General features: G+C 42.3%; 3 protein-coding genes across 5 annotated transcripts; 1 reads left to right on the forward strand and 2 right to left on the reverse strand.

Moving 5' to 3' along the window:
• Window positions 1-60: 60 nt before the first annotated feature.
• On the reverse strand, window positions 61-11,993 carry LOC100122108 (pyruvate dehydrogenase (acetyl-transferring) kinase, mitochondrial). The gene is made up of 7 exons (XM_003427495.5): window positions 11,308-11,993; window positions 3,115-3,322; window positions 2,832-3,016; window positions 2,592-2,756; window positions 2,166-2,344; window positions 1,855-2,079; window positions 61-1,765 (listed from the first exon to the last, which is right to left on the reverse strand). The coding sequence occupies exons 1-7, from the start codon at window positions 11,408-11,410 to the stop codon at window positions 1,577-1,579; spliced, it is 1,254 nt and encodes a 417-aa protein (XP_003427543.1). The 5' UTR covers window positions 11,411-11,993; the 3' UTR covers window positions 61-1,576.
• A 1,082-nt stretch (window positions 11,994-13,075) lies between these two features.
• Window positions 13,076-16,536, forward strand: LOC100122091 (protein CDV3 homolog). The gene is made up of 3 exons (XM_001605643.6): window positions 13,076-13,847; window positions 14,291-14,742; window positions 14,831-16,536. The coding sequence occupies exons 1-3, from the start codon at window positions 13,668-13,670 to the stop codon at window positions 14,970-14,972; spliced, it is 774 nt and encodes a 257-aa protein (XP_001605693.1). The 5' UTR covers window positions 13,076-13,667; the 3' UTR covers window positions 14,973-16,536.
• LOC100122076 (putative gamma-glutamylcyclotransferase CG2811) lies at window positions 16,534-18,017 on the reverse strand. Of its 3 annotated transcripts, none has more exons than XM_032599455.1 (5): window positions 17,899-18,017; window positions 17,320-17,718; window positions 17,078-17,227; window positions 16,861-16,982; window positions 16,534-16,651 (listed from the first exon to the last, which is right to left on the reverse strand). In XM_032599455.1, exons 2-5 carry the CDS (start codon window positions 17,527-17,529, stop codon window positions 16,615-16,617), a joined length of 519 nt encoding a protein of 172 aa, XP_032455346.1. In that variant the 5' UTR covers window positions 17,530-17,718; window positions 17,899-18,017; the 3' UTR covers window positions 16,534-16,614. The 3 variants fall into 3 exon arrangements, with proteins under 3 accessions (XP_032455346.1, XP_008211488.1, XP_008211487.1); XM_008213266.4 differs by having other exon boundaries at window positions 16,774-16,982; XM_008213265.4 differs by having other exon boundaries at window positions 16,774-16,982; window positions 17,320-18,015.
• Window positions 18,018-19,377: the final 1,360 nt, after the last annotated feature.

A 19,377-nucleotide genomic window follows, 5' to 3' on the forward strand; every position in this document is an offset into this window, starting at 1 on the left:
TAAAGGATACGATACTTAAAACTTGCATGCGGGAATTATTAATCATTAAATATATCACTCTTTTTCGGATATTTAATAGCTTTAATTATAGCAACTTAATAATACATTACATCATAAATTGTGTGTTTAATTCAAATTGATTCTGGTACACTATTTTTGTTAAATAAAAAACGCATTTCCTGCTAAATATCATTTAATTGTAAATAATTTCTTAGAAACAAACGTTTACATACTTATATACGACGCATACATAATTATATCTATGTACCTAAAATATTTTAGCGCGCAGCACTGTTTGAATATATTTGAAACGAGAGATGAGGCTAAATAAAGCTAATGCACTTACTATACATACGGAATTCATAGCACAGTTGTTTTTTAGGAACAGATCTATTTGATTGTGATGTTAGTTTACTGACGCAATAACTCACGAGTATAGAATAGAAAAATGTAAAAAAATGATTTGGTAGCTCTCAACGTCTAAAATCTGACACAAATCTTCGTGATCCTTCACTTGCCTTTGCTACAAGTAATACAAAATATTATGCTTGGTACTATTATCAGAAATATATTTCATTTCACGATGCTAAAATTATCTCAAACCCTCGCTTCCAGAGTGACTTTTTCTTATTCCTAAAACCCTTGCACTTTAAATATTATTATCAAAAGTGTAGATCCTTTCAAATAAATTCATTAATAAAAGTAAACTTGAACCCATGAATTGAATGACAAGTGAAACCTATCGAAAACTTGTGCTATAACTTCATCATTGGTGCGCGTAACAGTAATTCAACTAAGAATTATACAGGGATATTTTGCTCGAAGGTTCTATAGGGTCAAATACTCTACGTTAGAGTTACATCTACAAGTGACATGTTTGAACATTACAATTTTATTTATACATTCATTTGATGTGTAATTTATTTATTTTCAAAGTAAAAAATAATTTTTTTTTCGTGTGTTTTAAAACGTGCTTTGCAATTCTCTTCGGTGATGCAGATAGTTAGACTAGGCAGTCTGCAAAAATTTACTACTGATGCGCCATAACGAGTACAGCAATAATTCGCCCAACATAAATTACGATCTTTTAATCACAGTTAGCAATTTATATCTATTTTCTAGTACCACCGACTAAAACTTGTTTTATGATTTTTTTTTAATGGTGTAATTAGTTTGGTCGGTGACATCGTAAATTTTAATTACAATTTAATTTTTAATAACAAAACAGTAATACGCCTTAAAATTATTGCATTGCTTATAAAATTTGTCTATCTTCGACAAAATAACATACTTTTAACATTTTTCAAATATATATTCACACTAATTTGTGATATGTCTTTTAAGTTAAAAAAATAAAAGAAAAAAATATATATTTTCCATTTAAATGCCGTTTCCAGAAAAGTTGAACTAGACAAAAAAATCAGGAAAAAGAATCATGATATTACATTCGTGGCATTGTGATTAAAGAAAATTAAAAATATCGGAAAGTATATATAAAAAGTGTAAATACGGTATAATAAATACGCTTCAGTCAGTCTAATGATTTTGGATCAACAACTATATCAATGGCGTTTTGCTAGCAATGACCAGCCTGCAAGCCACTAGGAAGCCTATGTCCTTGGTTGTGGCTCATGGTCATCTGTCTAGTTGACATGCTGTTGCCGCATTGATTGCTCCAGTCAGCAGTGGGAAGCGGGGTTCTGTAGAATTTTGTCGAAGTTTTATTGAATATAGGTAACAACTCGTTAGCTTCGTTCGACAATGCCTGAAATTAAAAATTTAATATAAAATCCAATTTCTTTGTTGCATACATTTTTTACTGAATATAAAGTCTAGGGAGTCAAACGGTTATACCTTCAAATATATTATGGCATCAGTTCCAAAGCCTTCACAGCTTAGTAAAACTAGATCACCCATGAAATAGCGGGCGTACAATCGGGATAATGGAAGACCATAACCGTATCCAGCAAGCGGAACCGTATGGGCATCAGACTTGCTAGGCTGAGGAGCTGTACTATACATGTATTTGAACAAATTATCCATCTGAGAGCGCGGAATGCCGCCACCTCGGTCAGACATCTGAAAAATATAAAAACCATTTGCCGTTACTGAATTAAATTCTGGCAAATGTCAAGCCATTTGAGTTTATCGCTATATTCACGCACTTTGACGCATATGTCTTCTTTTCCACGAACCACAGTCACTTCAAGGGGAGGATAATTGTCAGCATCTTGCCCGCGGTATTCCATTACTGCTCTCATGCTGTTTTTGAACAGTTCAAAGAGCATGTGATACAAGTGACTTGGCACATATACGATTTTTATTTCGTTTCCACGTTCCAGCTCTAAAAATGCACAAAAATAGAAGAAAAAAAAAATTAAACCAGGAGATTCATCAACCATTACCTGTCAGAATAAGTTTTAGAGTATAGCTCGTAAGAGTTTTTTTGTACGATACAATGTTCATCCAAAAGGAAGCTGTTTTTGTAGATACTATTCGACACTAGAGTAAAGGTGTTATTTGAAAATTGCTCTATGTACTACTTACGAGAAGCAAAAACTCTTTTAGTAATCAACTTTTAGCAAACTTGCCATTATGCTGCTGGACAACAAGATCAGGACTGGCCATGTAGTACTGATCACACAAGAACCGAGCGTTCTCGTAAGCATCCTTCACGACGCTGATAACATCGCAATACGGATCTATGCAGCCGATGTGACGATTATGGCCGTTCAACACTCCTCCGAAAAGTAGGGCTACAAAATATTCAACCGTTACTGACAATGGCATTATTATCGAGAGAAACTCGGTAAATTTCGCAGTATACTCACTGTGCTGATTGATGAGCATTCTTATGGAAATTCGCGACATGTAGAATCTGTCGAGGAAATACTGAATGCTGTTCTCGGTTTGCGCGTCCACGTCGTGAGATTCTTTTAATTCCAGAACACCCTGAGCCATAGTCTGCACGACATCGGTGTGCCTGTTTCTTATCTTAACTAGTGCCTGACAAAATCTGTGAAATATATGATTATCATTACCTAACTATAACACATTTGTGATATAGCAGCCAAATGAATAATTAAGCGCGAAAATTCGAGCAAAGATACGTACGTATCCAGGGTAGTATCATTCACGTCAGCTTTCTCAAAATGTATAATCTCTTCAAAAGATGTGACGTACAGGTTGTTTACGATCCCAACACTCGGCATTCGAAGCAGATTCTCCGGCAGCAAGTGAATCTCCTTCATGATGTTGGCCAAGCGGACCGGAAGTTCCTTCCTCAGAAATATGAAAGACTTCCTCTCGCACGCACTAAGTCCTGAAAAATAAAATAACAATTTGATCAATAAGCGCCCGTGACATCATCAAATAGAAAAGGCAGGACATTGCTTGATTATGCAAGTAGTCAAAGGAGGCAATAGTCAGGCGCATTACACCTTTCAAACTCATTTACGTCACGATATTAGTTACGTGCTGAGGTGAGAGATGTGATATTTGCCCTATTTAACAAGCGTATCAAGTTTAAACTACATTTGGACAGCGGTGTATTGGTTTTCATGGCGATGCTATATACTACGCAACTAACAAATGGTTGAGTAACGTTGACCAATCAAGCGGCAATTCTTAAATTTCGCGTTCAACTTTTCCGCCGGTGCAGAATCAACAGCAAAAATCAAACAACAATACACGACAATAGTGCTGAGTATTTACCGAAGGAAGCAAACGGAAATGAAACGAGACCACTAATTGACTTTCCTATACATAATACCGTCCAATTATGACTCGTAATAATTTAGAGAATGACGTAATGTTTGTTGAAAGCTCATATGACAGGATCGTTTGCTTGCACAAAGAGGTGTTTGTCAACGATTCTTTATCTATGAATTTATGGATCTAAAAAATTTCTTTTTTAATACTTTCATAAATATATCCAACATCGAGATCTCTTTGTTTCTTAATGACGATATTTTATTAATTTTAGAAAAAAATGTGTGTGCAAACGCTTTGATTAAAAAAAATCCAACAAAAAGCAGATACTGAACAATCGATCGACCCCACATGAATCGAGCGAAATGCTTATCAGTGGGAGTTGCTCGCGAACTGCTCTCGAATAAACATAAAAGCTTTATGCGTCTACAGTGATAATGCTATCTTTTGTTGTTTACATCCTTTTATACAAACAAAAGAGGCGCTACTTTTGCTTCCAAGGTCCACGCTTAATTAGAGTATTGAAAAAAAAAGTTAAAGGTCGTTGCAGCAGCATTATCCCAACTGAATTAGAAATTGCTTCATGAAGCTATGAGTGCATCAGTAAATTAGCAATTAAGGTCAAAGGATGCTCGAGTCACGCAACGTCATTTGCGTATAGCAAAAGCTTAAATTATCGACACTGGAATGAATTCGCGTGGGTCGGCGTCATTTCAGACCAGCAGAAATAAATGGAATTTCGCATTTCAGAGCCCATCTGGGTAGGAAGTGCGCAGAGAGAATCATCGATGATGGATTCTTTGGTCAGTGGAGCGAAACGAAGGCAGAGCGTGTGCGCGTATCTACCGGCTGCAGACGGACAAAGTTTACTCGATACATAAATGAATTATGTGGCTCACTAAACCGAGGGATTGTTTACGCGCCAGCTTCTGCTCTTATCTCCTGTGTTGGTTAATACCACTATTCCTCTCTGACTTTATCGCCAGTTGTACACTCTTTTTCGTCTCTGCAGATTGTACGGCTCGATTGCGCGTTGCGCAACACACCTGGACACTCAGAGGATCAAAAATTGTCTATTGGAAACTTTTGTATACGACGATCGGAATGAGTTTTACCGAGAATTTTTCCTCGGAGACGCATAAGAAAATTGTATGTGAGTTAATCAGATGCGTTGACAACAGGAAGCAGACGTGTGGTATAATTGTTGCTTGATTAACATAATTAAGCCAGTCTCGTCGTGTTCTCGGTATTTTATTATAACGGTTTAAAGGTCTCGCATTGTTTTATTTTCTATTTTAATAGCGGACGAATCAAGCGTGATGGTGTATGTAACTAAAAGGATCTACGTCTTCTTCGTGGTATTTAAAAAACAAAAGTGATTCACTCGAATTTTATGTAACGCGTCAAACGTTATCAAAACAAGCCACAAAAAGCCTATCGAAGAGTATTTTAATCAAACGAGCAGCGGGTGCAAAGTATGAACTTTTTTTTTATTTCAACATAAATCTCGGCAGAGCTTTCAACTGGAGCGATACCTTTTTGCGTGAGTTTTTGCAAACGTCACTGCATAGCTATGCTGTTTACGCATATTTCAAACAAATCTAAAGATGAGTAATAAGTTAATGACGTATTTATAGCAGTATCCCGAAATGGATTACCTCTGTGGGCGTGGATAAATACGAATGCGTATACTCGGCTCAACTTCCCGTCGAGTGACAAAAGTAGTAAGTATACGTGCGGACTTGTATCTATTTTTCGCCAATTCTCTAAAATAAACTGCGAGCATCGCTATATAATATGCTTGAAGTTCGGTCCCTGAAAATAAATCGAGTAGCATCGCTATGGATCGTGTACATTACCATCATGCGCCAGAACCTTGAAGATCTGCACACGAATCTTAATTTTAGAAAACCCATTTTTTTGCAGTTCTTTAAATTGTTAGCAAACCTGCATTCGAATATGCATGTTTGTGCGTTTTTTCCAACACTCCAGAGAATTCTTTGTGTTTTGCAAAAGATTTTTTACTGTCGAATGAATGATTCATTCGAATCATATATTAGAAGCCAAGCATAACTTAAGAAAAATCGAGAAACCAGATTTTAAAGAAGAATATTAAAGCATCAATTTTATCAGACGACTAAATACGCTGGCTTAACGAAAACATTTATCTTTCTTAGTCGATCAAAGAACCAAATAACCGTCAATACCAAGATGCAAATACGTGAATAAAGCGCAAGGGCGCAACCGATAGCGAATAAACTTGAGAGCCTGAACAAAAAAATGTTTTGCAAAATCACGCGACGAAGTGTGCCCGAAGCGCTTTATCTGGAGCTATAAAAGATGCGTGAAATAACTATAAAGAGATAATAGTAATGAAACACCGGTCGAAATAAGAGTCGTCGAACTACTGCCACCTTAGCTCTCTCTTTCTCTCTAGCGTGAGTTATATTTCCACACGCACCCATGTAAACACAGCGTCGCTTATATTATATATTCCGAGCGTTCATTCTAGAAAGCGGATAGAGGTTGAACCGCCGTCGGCTGTTTTTGCGCTATCGATGTTTTATCATTTGTGAGCATTTGAGGAATCCCACTTATCGCATTTTTTCCGACGAGCAAAACAAAGTGTCGACGAACGACCGAAAGAGTACTTGAGGAGACAAAAGGCTCATGGCATTATTAATCGTACTCTGAAATTAATAATACAAGCGTCTGGCTAAACCCCCCGCGGACTTAGATAAAGCTTCAGCAATTTTTGCGATCCTTATCCTTTATCATTAAAATAAGTTATTTTATATAAATGTGATGAATAAATAGCATTCCGTACGGGTTCTGAAATAAACACACATTGAGAGCGTCGGGATCCTTGAAAACAAACAGTTTTATAAATAACACAGCCGTTTCCAAACTCGTCTGGGTTTTATCAATCTTTTGATTTATCGAAATCTGGAGCAGTCCAAAAAGAATAAAAAAAGCAATAAACGCTAAATTAATAATGCGCGTATTAGTCTCGCATTGGGCAACGTTTGTGAAACGATCAAAATCCATCGTCTTATCACAAAAACTGTGTCTAACACACATACAAGTAGTGGGAAAAGATAAGGAGTTATACAGACGCATCACATCAGAAGATTCTCGAAAGCCGCTCGTGGTTAAACTTTGCTAGAAGATAATTATTATGTCATACTCGATCAACGGAATTTCGCAATATTCCAGCGAGTAAAATTGCTTTCTCGTTCAAAGAGAGCCTCGCTGCTCGTTAGATGAAGGTCAAAAAAGCATTTTAACTCGTTTTATTTTTAATACTTTTCTTATATTTCACGAATCAGAAATATGATAGAGGAAACAAGTTTGAATGACTAACTCTTAAAGAAAAAATTATTTTTGGGAAATACGCTCGAGCAGTAAACATTTCCATTAACAAAATGGAACTTCCACAGGTCGAGGAATATTTTTAGTCCGATGATTCTATCAATGCTAATCAGTCACTGGCCCACAAAGACTCTCGAAGCATTAGAAAAATAAATAGAAAGAAAGAGCTCGTCTCGACGTCGCGTTTTAATTAGCACGCGAGCAGCTGCTCAGCTCACGATTTAAGAAGTAGCCTACATAACAGAGGCGGCCAGAAAGTATATAGCAGCAGCAGCAACGAACGCGATATATAACAAAACACACGCGCAGGCGAGAGAGCGATGATGACGCGGATCGCCGCTCGCTCGGCGATTGGCCGGCTGGCAAACCGTGCCTCCAACGCGTGGAAACAGCCGCTCTCTGGGGCTCGGCTCTCTTTCTCTCCGTCGCTCGAGGTCAAAGTCTGCCTGGTATTCGTGCACGTAATCGGCACCGAAAAACACAGAGCCAGCCGAATTCCCTCGGCTTCTGTCTGTATATTCGCTTCTTTACATTCTCACTCCCGTCCGAGGCGAGATTCCGTATGTATGTGTGGGACTTGCACAAGCGTCAGGGAGGAGGAAAGAACGAGCGAGGACAGGGAGGGGACAATGATGATCAGCGACTTTTCTATATAGACGCGTCAGAGGCTTTCGACTCTTCTGCATTTTGAGCGTTGGCTCGTTCGTGCCTCTCTTTCGCGACTGTTTTGGTCGTTGATGTGGCAGTCGGAACCATCGACAAAATAATTTTCCAATGATGAATATTTAAATCGTGGTGCACGACGAGTTCTTATTTTCACAGAAATCGATAGAGGGTTTGTGTATGTATGTACACCAGGCAATTTTACAAATAGTAGGATATTACCTGCTACCGATTTACAAGTGTACAATGCACATTGAAAATTCGTTCTCACTTGAATGGAAATTGGAAATTTGAGTGACTCACTGCACAGCAAAATATGTCTACAGGTCAGAACATAATCGATAGCTGGATTATCCACACATTTTTTATTTACACGTCGATAAAATTTTTAATCAGATCCGACAAACACTCGAGAGCGTAAAATCCGGTATACACTAGAAGAAAGATGAGTAATTAGAGAAGAATAAAGCAGTATAAGAGTAGGTAATAAAGCCGCCAATGCCACTTCCGCACTGCCAGGTAACAAGACTCGTGCAAGTAGATACATGACGAACTTGGCAAGACAATACGGCTGTACAAGAGTCCGTTAATTAGAAATCCTCGTTTTCTCATTGTTCGCGAAAACTCGAAGAGCTTCCAGTGAAAAGCAGAGGAGGGAAAGCCGATCGATGCAAAAGCGTCTTTAATTTTGCTCTGAGGTCAAAACCTTGTCCTCTCCCAGTGTCTTGTGTCTATATCGATCGTATCGTGTTTTACAGGTGCGGACTACGCTGGGAAAGTGCGCTGCAAGGAAAATTAAATTCGTTTAAGAGATAACTTGGCATTGAGCCAAATATTGTTTTACGACACTCGCAAGAAAATACGGTATTTTCCCTGGATCGATTTCAGGATTAATATGACGCAGGTTCGGCCTAAATTTGTCGGTGTTTCGAAAACAAAAAATACTACAATATACATTTTAAAATTTTTAAGGAAGCTTAAGGTGCGAAAGATACTGCAAAAACTTTGCTCATATTCTCGTCAGCGAAGATATCAACATTGTTTACAACGAAGAGCGACCAACACCGATAAGAACTATCACGATACACGTACATCCAACTCTTTTGCGAGAGCTGATGAGCTTGGCGTGAAAGCACATTCGACCATGACGTGATAGTTATCGTCAATTTTTCTTCCAACTAAGCCGGCCAAAACCATAAGCCGGCGATTTGATAATATTTACAATCTTGTTATTCTCTGCGCAATATGCAAATGGCATCAACGCGCCTCGAGTCCAATCGAATCAAAGATTACCCAACCGCACAGCTCTGCTATACATCTCTCTCTCTCTCTCTCTCTCTCTCTCTCTCTCTCTCTCTCTCTCTCTCTCTCTCTCTCTCTCTCTACACACACACAGCTGTGAAGATCGAGTATCAGCTGCCATAATTTGCAACGGATTTCCGCGCTTTGTACTTTTTGTTAATCTGAACACGCGACTCTCCAGCGTTACGTAAACCGTGTAGGCTTCGGAAGCGGGGATACGCTTTATTATGCGGGTACCTATACGATTCTCGGCTTCTCGGTACGACGAAAAAAAAAAGCTAGAGACTCGTGTGCACTTGTTAATGCGCGAGACACGTGCGAGTAGCTATAGGTTCGCCTGAGAAATAGCCAACGGAGCGATCCGCTTGTTATATCTGTCGGATGACTTCAGACGCACTATTTTTCAGTCTATATAGCGTTAGGATGACTGCGCGCTTGAGATTAACAATCTCTTGACATAGGCGGTAATGTTTTCGAACGTTAACGTATTAAGTGCTTTAGAGAAAATTCTGTCGTAAATGCGATCTTATCTCTGTGTCGGGGAACTCAAGTACGAGTTTACAAAATGCGAAAAAAAATATTCTTCGTTGAGGAAAACATCGGATAAAAAAGTACTCAAAGCTCAGCCGAAGCTCTCACGCTTCGACGTGTAAAATGAAAAAAATTTTCCAATATTGTTATCTGTTTTCCAGTAAACAGGAATTTCAATATACGTTAGACGGACGCGGCCTCGTCCACTATTAATCGACTCTCTAGCTCTTTCTCTTCTATTGGAAGCGCTGCAGCTTGCGTCCAATACATTTTGCTGTTAAGCCAGTTAAAGCAAATTGCACAAGGCATATACATATACACATAAGCGCTCACGAGTAACTAACGGTAGCATTAGACTAATAAGTTACAATTGGCGAGGGAGAGCGGTCAAATCGTGCAGCGCTCGATTTGCCAAAAAGTATTTTTAATTTTTAGCAAATCCTCGACCGAAATAATATCCTCGTTTGTTTCAAGGTTCAAGACTGACTGTCTAGTCGGGGAATAAAAGACAATGTACACCTTATACATGAAAAAAAGCTGCTCCGATGCATAGAGAGCAAGAGTACACCGACTGCGTGCGTCAGGCGCCGAGAGAAATGGAGGCTCTCTTCTCGCGTCGCGGCACGAGATCACGAGACTCTATATGATCGTCCCCACTACATACGCAACCATAGACTACTTATGTCGCCCATACATCCACATCCTTCGCGCGCGCGCTCAAGGTTCCAAAACAAGCGGAGGGAATTCCGCGTGTCTGTACACTGTATTTTTAGAGAGAGAGAACGCGGCATAATGAAAGACTGATTTCCAGGCTTTTTCACTCGAGACGGATTTGATATGCGGCTTCTGAAATGTTTTGCTTGGCGGCCTCGAGCGCGGCCAACTTTTCGGATTCGATGGAGTCGTTAGAGTCGCGGTTTGTTGCCCGCTGTCGAATAAAGATCACTTTGATTGGTTCAGATCGATAAAGGCGAGTAAAGTCAATCAGACCAGATGGAGATCGATAGTGGAGCATGAAACCTGCGCGAAATTCAATCCGCGGGGGAGAAAAGGCGATTTTTTGCAATCTCCGCTAGGATTGCATCAGATAAAGCGTATATACATATAGGGAGAGACTCGTCGGGAGGCTTTCGAATCTATACGCTGGCCAACTGCAAGTCGGCTGTATGGAAGCGTCTATGTAATATCCGCCAGTGTCGCACTGTCTTTTGGAACGAAAAATCGATAGACCGTCTTCTCGAGTCGTTTATTTTTTTTTCGCGAAGCAGAAATCTAATTAATCGAGCGAAGCATCGACGATCTTTAATGAAACTTTAATGTCCCTGACGCAGCGATTTCGCGTCAACTAGTGAACACACGAGACGCGCGCGAGCTACCATAATAGTTCCTTTTATCGGCCGTATATGGAAGCGAATAATCAAGTAACAATGCACTCCGCGTTTAACAATGCCATCGGCCGAATGGCTAATCGGCGGTGAGAAAACCGTGTGATCGTGTAGGCTACTTTTTACGGTAAAATGGGAATTTCCCGTGTACGCTTTCACGCGAGAGCGCGGGAGAAAGCAAAACAATGTTTTTTACATAACCAGCGCTGAAAAGGACAAGCATGTATATGGACGGTAATTAGGAAGCGACGAGTGACGGGGGAGAGAGAGGAGAGGAGGGTCGGTCGATCGCGAAGAAACAGAATAATCCGGATGAGTACAAGAGAGAATGTCAACGGCTTACCAAAATCGATAAACTGCTTTATCGAGAGGGGCGAGGGGTTGAATTGGGAGTAAAAGTCGAGCATCTTGGCCATGTTGCCGAGGCACTTCTGCGTGAGTTTCATGGTTGTGTTTACTGCTCGTGTCACACATTAAAGCCTCCCCTTGGAGCAGCCGATTCCTCTCTCTTCTTCCTGCCTCCTGTCCTCGCTGACGTTCGCTCTGTGTTTTCCTCTTCTTGCTCGAAACTTAACCTGTCTCTCTGTCTCTCTCTCTCTCACACACACTCGGCCGCGGACAAGCGTCGTCCCACAAGGTTAGGGCGCGACCTGCCGCAGGACGGTACCGCGAACGAAGAGCCTCTTTCTGCGTACTTGTATATACGTATGACTGATAGGTCTTTATTTTTCCGGTGCAGTCGCGCGACGTTGTCGACGGCTGACGAGCGACGTGTGCCTCTTGCGTGCAGGGATTTACGTGGTCGGTGCTTTGCCAAGGACGAGTGTCGCGGTGGGCAGCTGGAGCCGCTGGAACCGCGCGAGCCAAACGACGACGAGGAGGACGATGTCAACGGCGCGGGGAACTCCGTCTGCGTGTATTTTCGAATTTTCGAGGCACAACTGCACAAACTGGAGCACCGACGATCGAGTTACTTGAGTCGAGAGCGCCTGCCCCCACCGCGACACCCGGCGGCGGCACGCGCGCGCCGCCGCGAGAGAGTTGTGCGTTATCACGGCTCCGGTGCTGACACTCGCGGATAGACGGCGAAGCTTGGGCTTCGCGAGTCGCGGCGAATCGCGATACCGCGAACTTTCGAATTGGCTCTTTTGCTATGCGTGCGGGTGAGCAAGCGAAATGTGAGCGAGGTCAAGGTAGGTATCTCGCAGGCAGCTTTAATCGAAAAGAGAGCTTTTTCCGCTTTTGAGTCTTTTGAGACGCTTTTCAAACTGCAACTGGTCCAAGTGGATGCATATAGGAGTAACAATGGAATCTAATAAGATAAGATAAAAATAAAAAAAAAAAGAAGAGAAGTTTCCTCGGAGTAGGCCCTGTTAAGTTCGCCGCAAAGCGACGTGCAAGCACATTACTTTACTTTGACCAATACACTCGCGCCCGGCTCGAAAGATCAGCCGAAGCTTCCTCTCTTCGATGAGCCGACGGCGGAGGCTAACAGCGCGATAATTACGCTGCGGCACTTTCTGCCCGAGATCCAGGGACCTTCGCTCAGAGCGCGTGAGAGTCACTGGGACTCCCGATTCTAGCTCCGCGGTGGCACTCGAGGGAACCTCATGTTAACCGGTCTATTGGACCGCTTATATATACGAATCGCAGCCGAATTTCACCACTTGCGGGAAACGTCTTCGACAGATGCAGTGGTTTTCATTTGTCTTCTGTAGATAGTAGTATTATACTGAAGACTCCGAAACGTGTAAATAGAAATGCTGCTGAATTATTTCAAGACAAATTTAGAGACAACTAATTAGCTCGTGACCAATTTTGAAATTATGAAAAAATGATATAATTTTGAAATAAAACAAGATTTAAATAAACACAAAATTTCGTGATTTTTAGCGAAAAACAATTCAATTGTTTATTGTCATTTCAAATATTTTCAAATTTCGCGCCATTAGCCGCTTGACTCTCGTAGTCCGGCGTCGGTACTTGGTTCGCCACTCACACACAGGACTCGACTGGCGTTCTGCGCAGCCTGTGTACCTATAGGTATGCACTCATTCATCCACAGCTCCAAAAACCGCAGAAACCCACACGAAGCCTTGGCGTTTCATTGCGAGTGTATGTGTGCGCTGCGGAAGGAAAGAAAAACGAGTTGCGAGCGCGCCACTACTGGCGTCATTGTGCGCAAAAGTGGGACTTCCGGTTCGATCGCAGGGAGAGAGAGAGAGAGAGAGAGAGAGAGAGAGAGTGAGAGAGAGAGAGAGAGAGAAAGCAGTCAGTACAGGCAAGAGCAAGCCCATGTGGTTGAACTTGCTCGAGCAGGAGTACGGCAGGAGCATCCACGCGCGCGGACAGTGAGTTTGCAAAAACGACGTCGCTGTCGAGTTCGGAGCACGCCTCAGCGTTGTCCGGATAATCTCGCATCTCTCTCTCTCTCTTTCCCTCTCTTTCGATCCGTGCGCGCGTGCGTGTGTGCGTGAGAGATCCTCCTCCGTACACCAGTACAGACTCGTAGAGTCGCACGGACTACTGCTGCTGCTGCTGCTTTGCACGAACCACGTCGTCGTCTTGCGAGCGAGCAGCGCTTGTTTCCCGGCGTGAGTCTACTGCTGTCGAGATCAAGACGGATCCCACAAGGCGCAGAGGGCCCAGAACGTGTAGCGAAGGTATAGCCGACGGATAGGATCGAAGAAGCACAGCGAGAATATGGCAGACGCAGACCTGGACGATTTCTTCGCCAAGAAGGACCGGAAGAAGGCCAAGGGCAAGAAGTTCACCACCACCGAGGAGATAGCCAAGAAGCTCGAGGAGAAGAAGATTGAGAAGCCCAAGGCCAAGGAGAAGCCAGTCAACCCCGAGGGCGGCGACGAGATTCAGCAAGTCGAAGTAGGTTATCTTTTAGCAGGCCTTTTTCTAGAACCTCCAGCTCGCCGAAATCAGTCCTCCCTTTTCTACCTCTATAGCTTCGTCCACGTGAAAAGTATGCCGCTGCCATGTTTGCACGCGTGTAAACGTCATTCCGATCTCCTTCCCCTCCCGCGCTAAAGCCAGGCCGCTCTCCTTTTCGAGTGTATCGCCGCCGCGTGCGGTGCACACACCCCGCAAAAACACTAGCCGCCCGATTAAAAATACGGAGGCCGATTTCGCACTCTCTCGGCGGCCTCCCGAAAGGAGCACGCTTCGATTTATGCCGGGACTTATGTAACGCGCGCTCAGGTTATTTCTGCAGCGCACCGCGTATGCGGATCCCGACGCGCAGCTGTTACAGAGAATCCCTCTGATCTCGCTCTCTTTGGCTAGTCGCTTATTCTGGCTGCTTGTACTTTCAGGAGGAAGAGGAGGAATGGAAGGAATTCGAGGAGGAGAAGAAGGACTACACGGGTCTGAAGATTGGAAATCTTAATGTGGTGGAAAAGGTTGACAAGAATTTCGACGATGAGAGAAATGCTGGAGAGACTGGCTCCGATGGAGAGTCAGGCGATGGCGATGGCAAGCACTCAGGCCCCTGGAAGAAGGCTGACGCGCCATCTCAGACAGCTGAGCCAGAGCCTCAGCCACCGCGTCCACAGCCAGTTGCTGCTCCCGCACCTGCTGCTGGAACTGGTTCCAGCAGTTACAGACCTCCGCACGTAAGAAACCCTCCACCATCCTACGACAGAGATCGTCCCATTGGCCGCCCCAGAGGAAAGAACATTGCTCCTGATATAAACAGCGAAGAATACTTCCCAACGCTCAACTCCAAGCAGCCCGCCAATGAGGCGACCGGAGCATGGGGTAGAAAGTAAGTATCGGCTAACCTATAAATTGGTGCTACAGCTTGTACATGTGGTAGATAGTGTGCAGTGTGTAATATTTATTTTTGTTTAAAGGAAGAGAGACGAAGGTACGTTCGAGGAGGTGCGCAACCGAGGTGGAACATACAGAACATACAGTACGCCGGAAACTCAATCTCAAGCACCCAAGTTGTCGTTAGGAAACAAATATGGTGCACTGCCACAAGATCAAAGCTGAAAGTGACAAATTCTAACCTGTCGATCGATAATCAACATATACGTTACCGCCTCGCTCCGTTTCGTGGCCCAGTTTGCGCCATAAAACAAATTTTATAGGCTAACAATAATGCATACCGTTTATGCATACGTATTTATTCGCCACTCTTCGTTTTTAACGTAAATCTGTTGGTTTTTTTTTAGAGTTGAAGTTCTTTTTTAATTGGTTAGCAAATTGCATTAAAGATGCTGGTGTTGATGAAGGTTGCACGACTTTCAAGAATTAAATAAACGAAAAATTCAATCTTCTATGCTTGATGATTTGTCGTAATTTAGAGATATTAATGCCGGTAGAGCGACGTGGCTGCATTTGTCAACAAAAGCAAAACTTATAGAGTAAGTAAAAGAAAACACGTAAAATTATTATTACTCTTAGAAAATAGTGAGATTCCGGGGCTGGGCTTCGGAACGGTGCCGCAAACGTGAACTGTGTGCAAGTAAAAATAACGGAAAAGAAAACAAAACTATATCAATGTGAAAAGAAGATAGAGAGCTACTGACGAAAACAAAACATAAGGACGATTTTAAGGAGGTAAACGTGTGTATGCTTTTGTTGACGCTTGTTTAATTATATTTGTTAGGTTAGAGTTCTTTTTTTTAATACTGTAAAAATAAAAGTAAGGAGGAAGGATGACGGATAGGAAAGAGACCAATCAAATGTGGGATTTGTTCTTGTTCTTTGGAAATTATCGAGGTGCTAAAGAGAAAGTTATTGATTTAAAGAAATAAACCTAATGAATTTCACAAAGTGTATGACAGAAAGTTGTGATTATTTATGATAAATTCCTGTAGGAAGCTTGTACACGAACTGCCTGAAAAGCATTTCAAACTTTGTGCATATGGTGCCTCGTTGAGAGTCTCAGATAGATGGACTGTATAGAGTTTAATAAAAAAGTTGAGAAAAAACTAGTAAAATATTCACGACGATGAGTTCGCAGTGAGCATAGGCGACGCTTTTTGTTTTACTTATTTACAAAATGCATCGCTGCGCACTAACTTGTGCATATAAGACTTACTAATTTTTTTTCACCAATTTTTGTATAACTTTCCCATTAACGAAAAGAGTTATCCGATGAATAAGAGTCACACAGCGTATCCTCTTTTTCACTGGATCGACATTGCATTCGTCATATGTATTCCTTAGTGAGTGTTTTAGAGAAATTTTTTTTACCGAGTCCTTCCTCAAGCCGTTGTCATAGTCTGTAAAGAATTTACACAATGCCGTGATCGCTACGCGATCAAAAGTTGCTCTTTGAACAACAATAGAGAAAATGTGAAGCTCTAAAGAAAGACTAATCTGTGTAGAAAAAGATGCGTCTTTTGTTATAAAACAGCGAGCGAAGTTCATGATTTAGCGCCATTGAAGCTGGAGAGAGGAAAGATAACGCGATTAAGAGACAAAGAAAAGAACATTGTTAAAGTGTTAATGTAAGAACAATAATTAATATGCGTATTGCGAATCACGAGTGGCATAAAAGACAGCAGTCCAAGACCTTAACAATAATAAAAAAAACAAAAACAAAATATATAAATTGTTCGTCTATTTACAACCCAATAGTATACAGAATATAATTTTTTTTATGTTAAGTCTTTACGTTGTCCGTTCACAGCACATCCTCAGGCCTGGCCCATTCTTCTTTGCTGAAAGAGAAAAATAATTAATTTAACGACAGTTGTCGATATAAAGCAACTGTTTATATCGCGCGATAGCAGCGACGAGACGACTTAAAAATAACTTTACGACAATGATTGCTTGTACCAACTTTTGATATCGATAATTTTTCATGCGACGGCGTTAATTAGATGATAGCACTTCGTTTCGATGATTGAAAGATGAGTCGCGCAGGTACCTTTCAAAATATTTCAGGCCATGGCTGCCTTCGCTGCTGTAAGACTCGTACATCGGAAGATCTAGCAAAGACTCTCGGAAATTCGGCAGAATGTAAATCCACGCTTTGGTTGCCTCCCCTGCCTAAAACGTAAACGAAGTTCAACTTTTCCGAAATCGGATCTTAACTGTTCAGGTGACATCGCCGTCGATATATATATATATATATATATATATACCTTTTCGAAAGTCGCTCCGCTTTTAATCTCGTTTTCCGGCGCCAACAGCACATCCTCCTCGGTTCTCACGTAGAATTCGGGATGTTCCTCCAGTTCGTCGAGTTTTGTGAGCATCTTTGAATCTACGTCGTACACCTCGCCAACGATTTGCTAACAAGGAAAACACGGCGATTAGCATGAGACGTTATCATCTCTTATCGCGTATAATTCGAAATTCGATGTATTCAACAGTCTGTACTCACGTTACCGAGGCCCGGCTTCTTGAGCGTAAAAGGAATATTGTACTTTGTAGCTATGACCAGCGGAAACTTGACGATCGTCTTGCCGAGGCCCAGAAATTTGGCGAATCCATTTTGTTTATTCGCGATAAGGGTGTGATTCGGCTCGCCGCGTTTCAGCGTGCCGTAGAGGAAGACCCTCGTCAACGGGCTCTTGAAGAGGTTTTCGTACATGCTGCTCTGCGACTGACTATCCACTGCTTCAATTCCGCTCGATAGGCCGGTTGTGTTTTGACAAAAGACTTTGCCGGCACTTATTGCATCGAATGACACACACACACACTGGAGTGTACAACTGCTTGTGAGCGTAAGGTAACTTCCACCAGTTCGGTCACGTGACCTCGATTGCCATTTAAATCTTATCTAAACAAATACACGGATGCAACAGATGCTTGTTATTGTTTTTCTCGCGTGCTCAGCAGTTAGCGACTGATCGAAGGCTTTGTTTATTTTAGCCTATGATCTCGCGTCATGGAGGAACTGTACGTGTCGGTTTATCAGTAATAAAGTGTGATTCTTACGAGAGAATAATGAAATAAAAACCTGGTAAAATTGAGGAGCGAGAGACCGATTGATGTAATTCGTAATGAATGTAACGTGCCAATCTTCAACTAGGCGGAACGAGAGATAACGCTTCGAAGGTATAGATTCGGTACGCGTGCTTCGAAGAATTTATCTAATCGACGACAGAGGACGCGAGGAGCGCGATTTCGCATTCGCGCGCAAAATCTTTATTTATAGTTGTAAAATTTGCCAAAATTTGTATTTTATTATTTTTCAAAATTCTAACGCGAAACGTTTTCTCTCAAGTTGACTGCTTGAAAAGCAGCGGAGCCACAATTAAAATTTCTCGAATAACAAAGCGCCTACATTAGTAAGCAGTGGGGGAGCACGTGTCGCACTAGACGATATAAGAACCCTTTCAACTTTTCCTATACGCGCCGCGCTTCGTCACGTATGACTTCCGCCTCGCATTATAATTTCTCCTTCCGCGTTCGCGACATCCGACTGTTAAAAATTCAGCCTCTGCAGCGTTTCGAAGCCGCCTTATTGATTTGCAAAGTATCAAGTAATCGTCCGAGTTTGATTCGATTTTAAACTCCACAACAATCGCACACAGCTCACTTGAAAAAAAAAAAAACAAAAAAAAACAAAAAAGAATCCGTCTCGATTTGCCGCAAAGGGGCGGTACCCCTCTCATCTCCCCGCGAAAATACGGCACACACGCGGAAAACGCATCGCCGCAGCGACTTTTCTTCGGGGGCATCAGTACGAATGACCCTTTTGGGGGGAATGAACTCGGCGCGTGCGTCGGCTTTCTGCATTTGGGAGTCGTGTGTTTGCGTTATTGTGTGCCGCACGGGGGGGGAAAACGCGGGCGCCCTTCTTTGTCATCGTCGGGCTGACCCGTTTCATCGAACTGTAAGCTTTTCGAGAGGCTTCGCTTTTGTCCGCTGCACTGACGCGAGAGCGAGAGAGCTGTTGATGTTTATTGCGATAACGATGATTTTCGAATTTTCCGGGCGTGTGCTTATAGGTGTCGAGCGTTGATTAGCTTTTGGACCGGATGATCGATCGTCGAGATGGGGTATTTGAATGCGACTGACGGGAGACTCGATGTTTTTTTTTTTTTGATGATGTCCGTGCGTTTAGTGTATAGAGAAAACCCGACGAAATTAACGAGGAGCACATGGAGATAATTTTCGAAGCCTCAAAATATTCTCCGCAGCGTAAGTTTTCAGAAACAGATGGTCCGCGCGCTAATCGCTTATCGATCTTTTTTTCTTCAAACTTGGAGATGTCGCTTCGCAAGATAATATCTATAGAGAAAACGAAAAATGGTCGAATTACCAACAACACGGAAAACGCAACAAACGCGAAGGACACGACACTGCCTCCCCTCGTATACTCGCGGCAATACACCGCGCTGCTCTCGTGTGTATTGTGACTATATAGTTATACACAACATCACAGAGAGCTGAGGAAGAGCGGACTCGCGCGCGCGCGCGCGCTTCAGACTTC

This window comes from Nasonia vitripennis, chromosome 4, assembly GCF_009193385.2.
Source record: "Nasonia vitripennis strain AsymCx chromosome 4, Nvit_psr_1.1, whole genome shotgun sequence".
In the NCBI taxonomy this organism is placed as follows: Eukaryota; Metazoa; Arthropoda; class Insecta; order Hymenoptera; family Pteromalidae; genus Nasonia; species Nasonia vitripennis.

Coding starts and splice junctions, on each gene's coding strand:
- LOC100122108 (XM_003427495.5), bottom strand. CDS start 11,410: ATGAAACTCACGCAGAAGTGCCTCGGCAACATGGCCAAGATGCTCGAC. Junction 2,757..2,831: donor AATGCTCATCAATCAGCACA/GTGAGTATACTG, acceptor AATATTTTGTAG/CCCTACTTTTCGGAGGAGTG. Junction 2,080..2,165: donor AAGAAGACATATGCGTCAAA/GTGCGTGAATAT, acceptor TATATTTTTCAG/ATGTCTGACCGAGGTGGCGG.
- LOC100122076 (XM_008213266.4), bottom strand. CDS start 17,529: ATGTACGAAAACCTCTTCAAGAGCCCGTTGACGAGGGTCTTCCTCTAC. Junction 17,228..17,319: donor AGAAGCCGGGCCTCGGTAAC/GTGAGTACAGAC, acceptor TTTCCTTGTTAG/CAAATCGTTGGCGAGGTGTA. Junction 16,983..17,077: donor GCGGAGCGACTTTCGAAAAG/GTATATATATAT, acceptor TTTACGTTTTAG/GCAGGGGAGGCAACCAAAGC.
- LOC100122091 (XM_001605643.6), top strand. CDS start 13,668: ATGGCAGACGCAGACCTGGACGATTTCTTCGCCAAGAAGGACCGGAAG. Junction 13,848..14,290: donor ACGAGATTCAGCAAGTCGAA/GTAGGTTATCTT, acceptor TTGTACTTTCAG/GAGGAAGAGGAGGAATGGAA. Junction 14,743..14,830: donor ACCGGAGCATGGGGTAGAAA/GTAAGTATCGGC, acceptor TTTTGTTTAAAG/GAAGAGAGACGAAGGTACGT.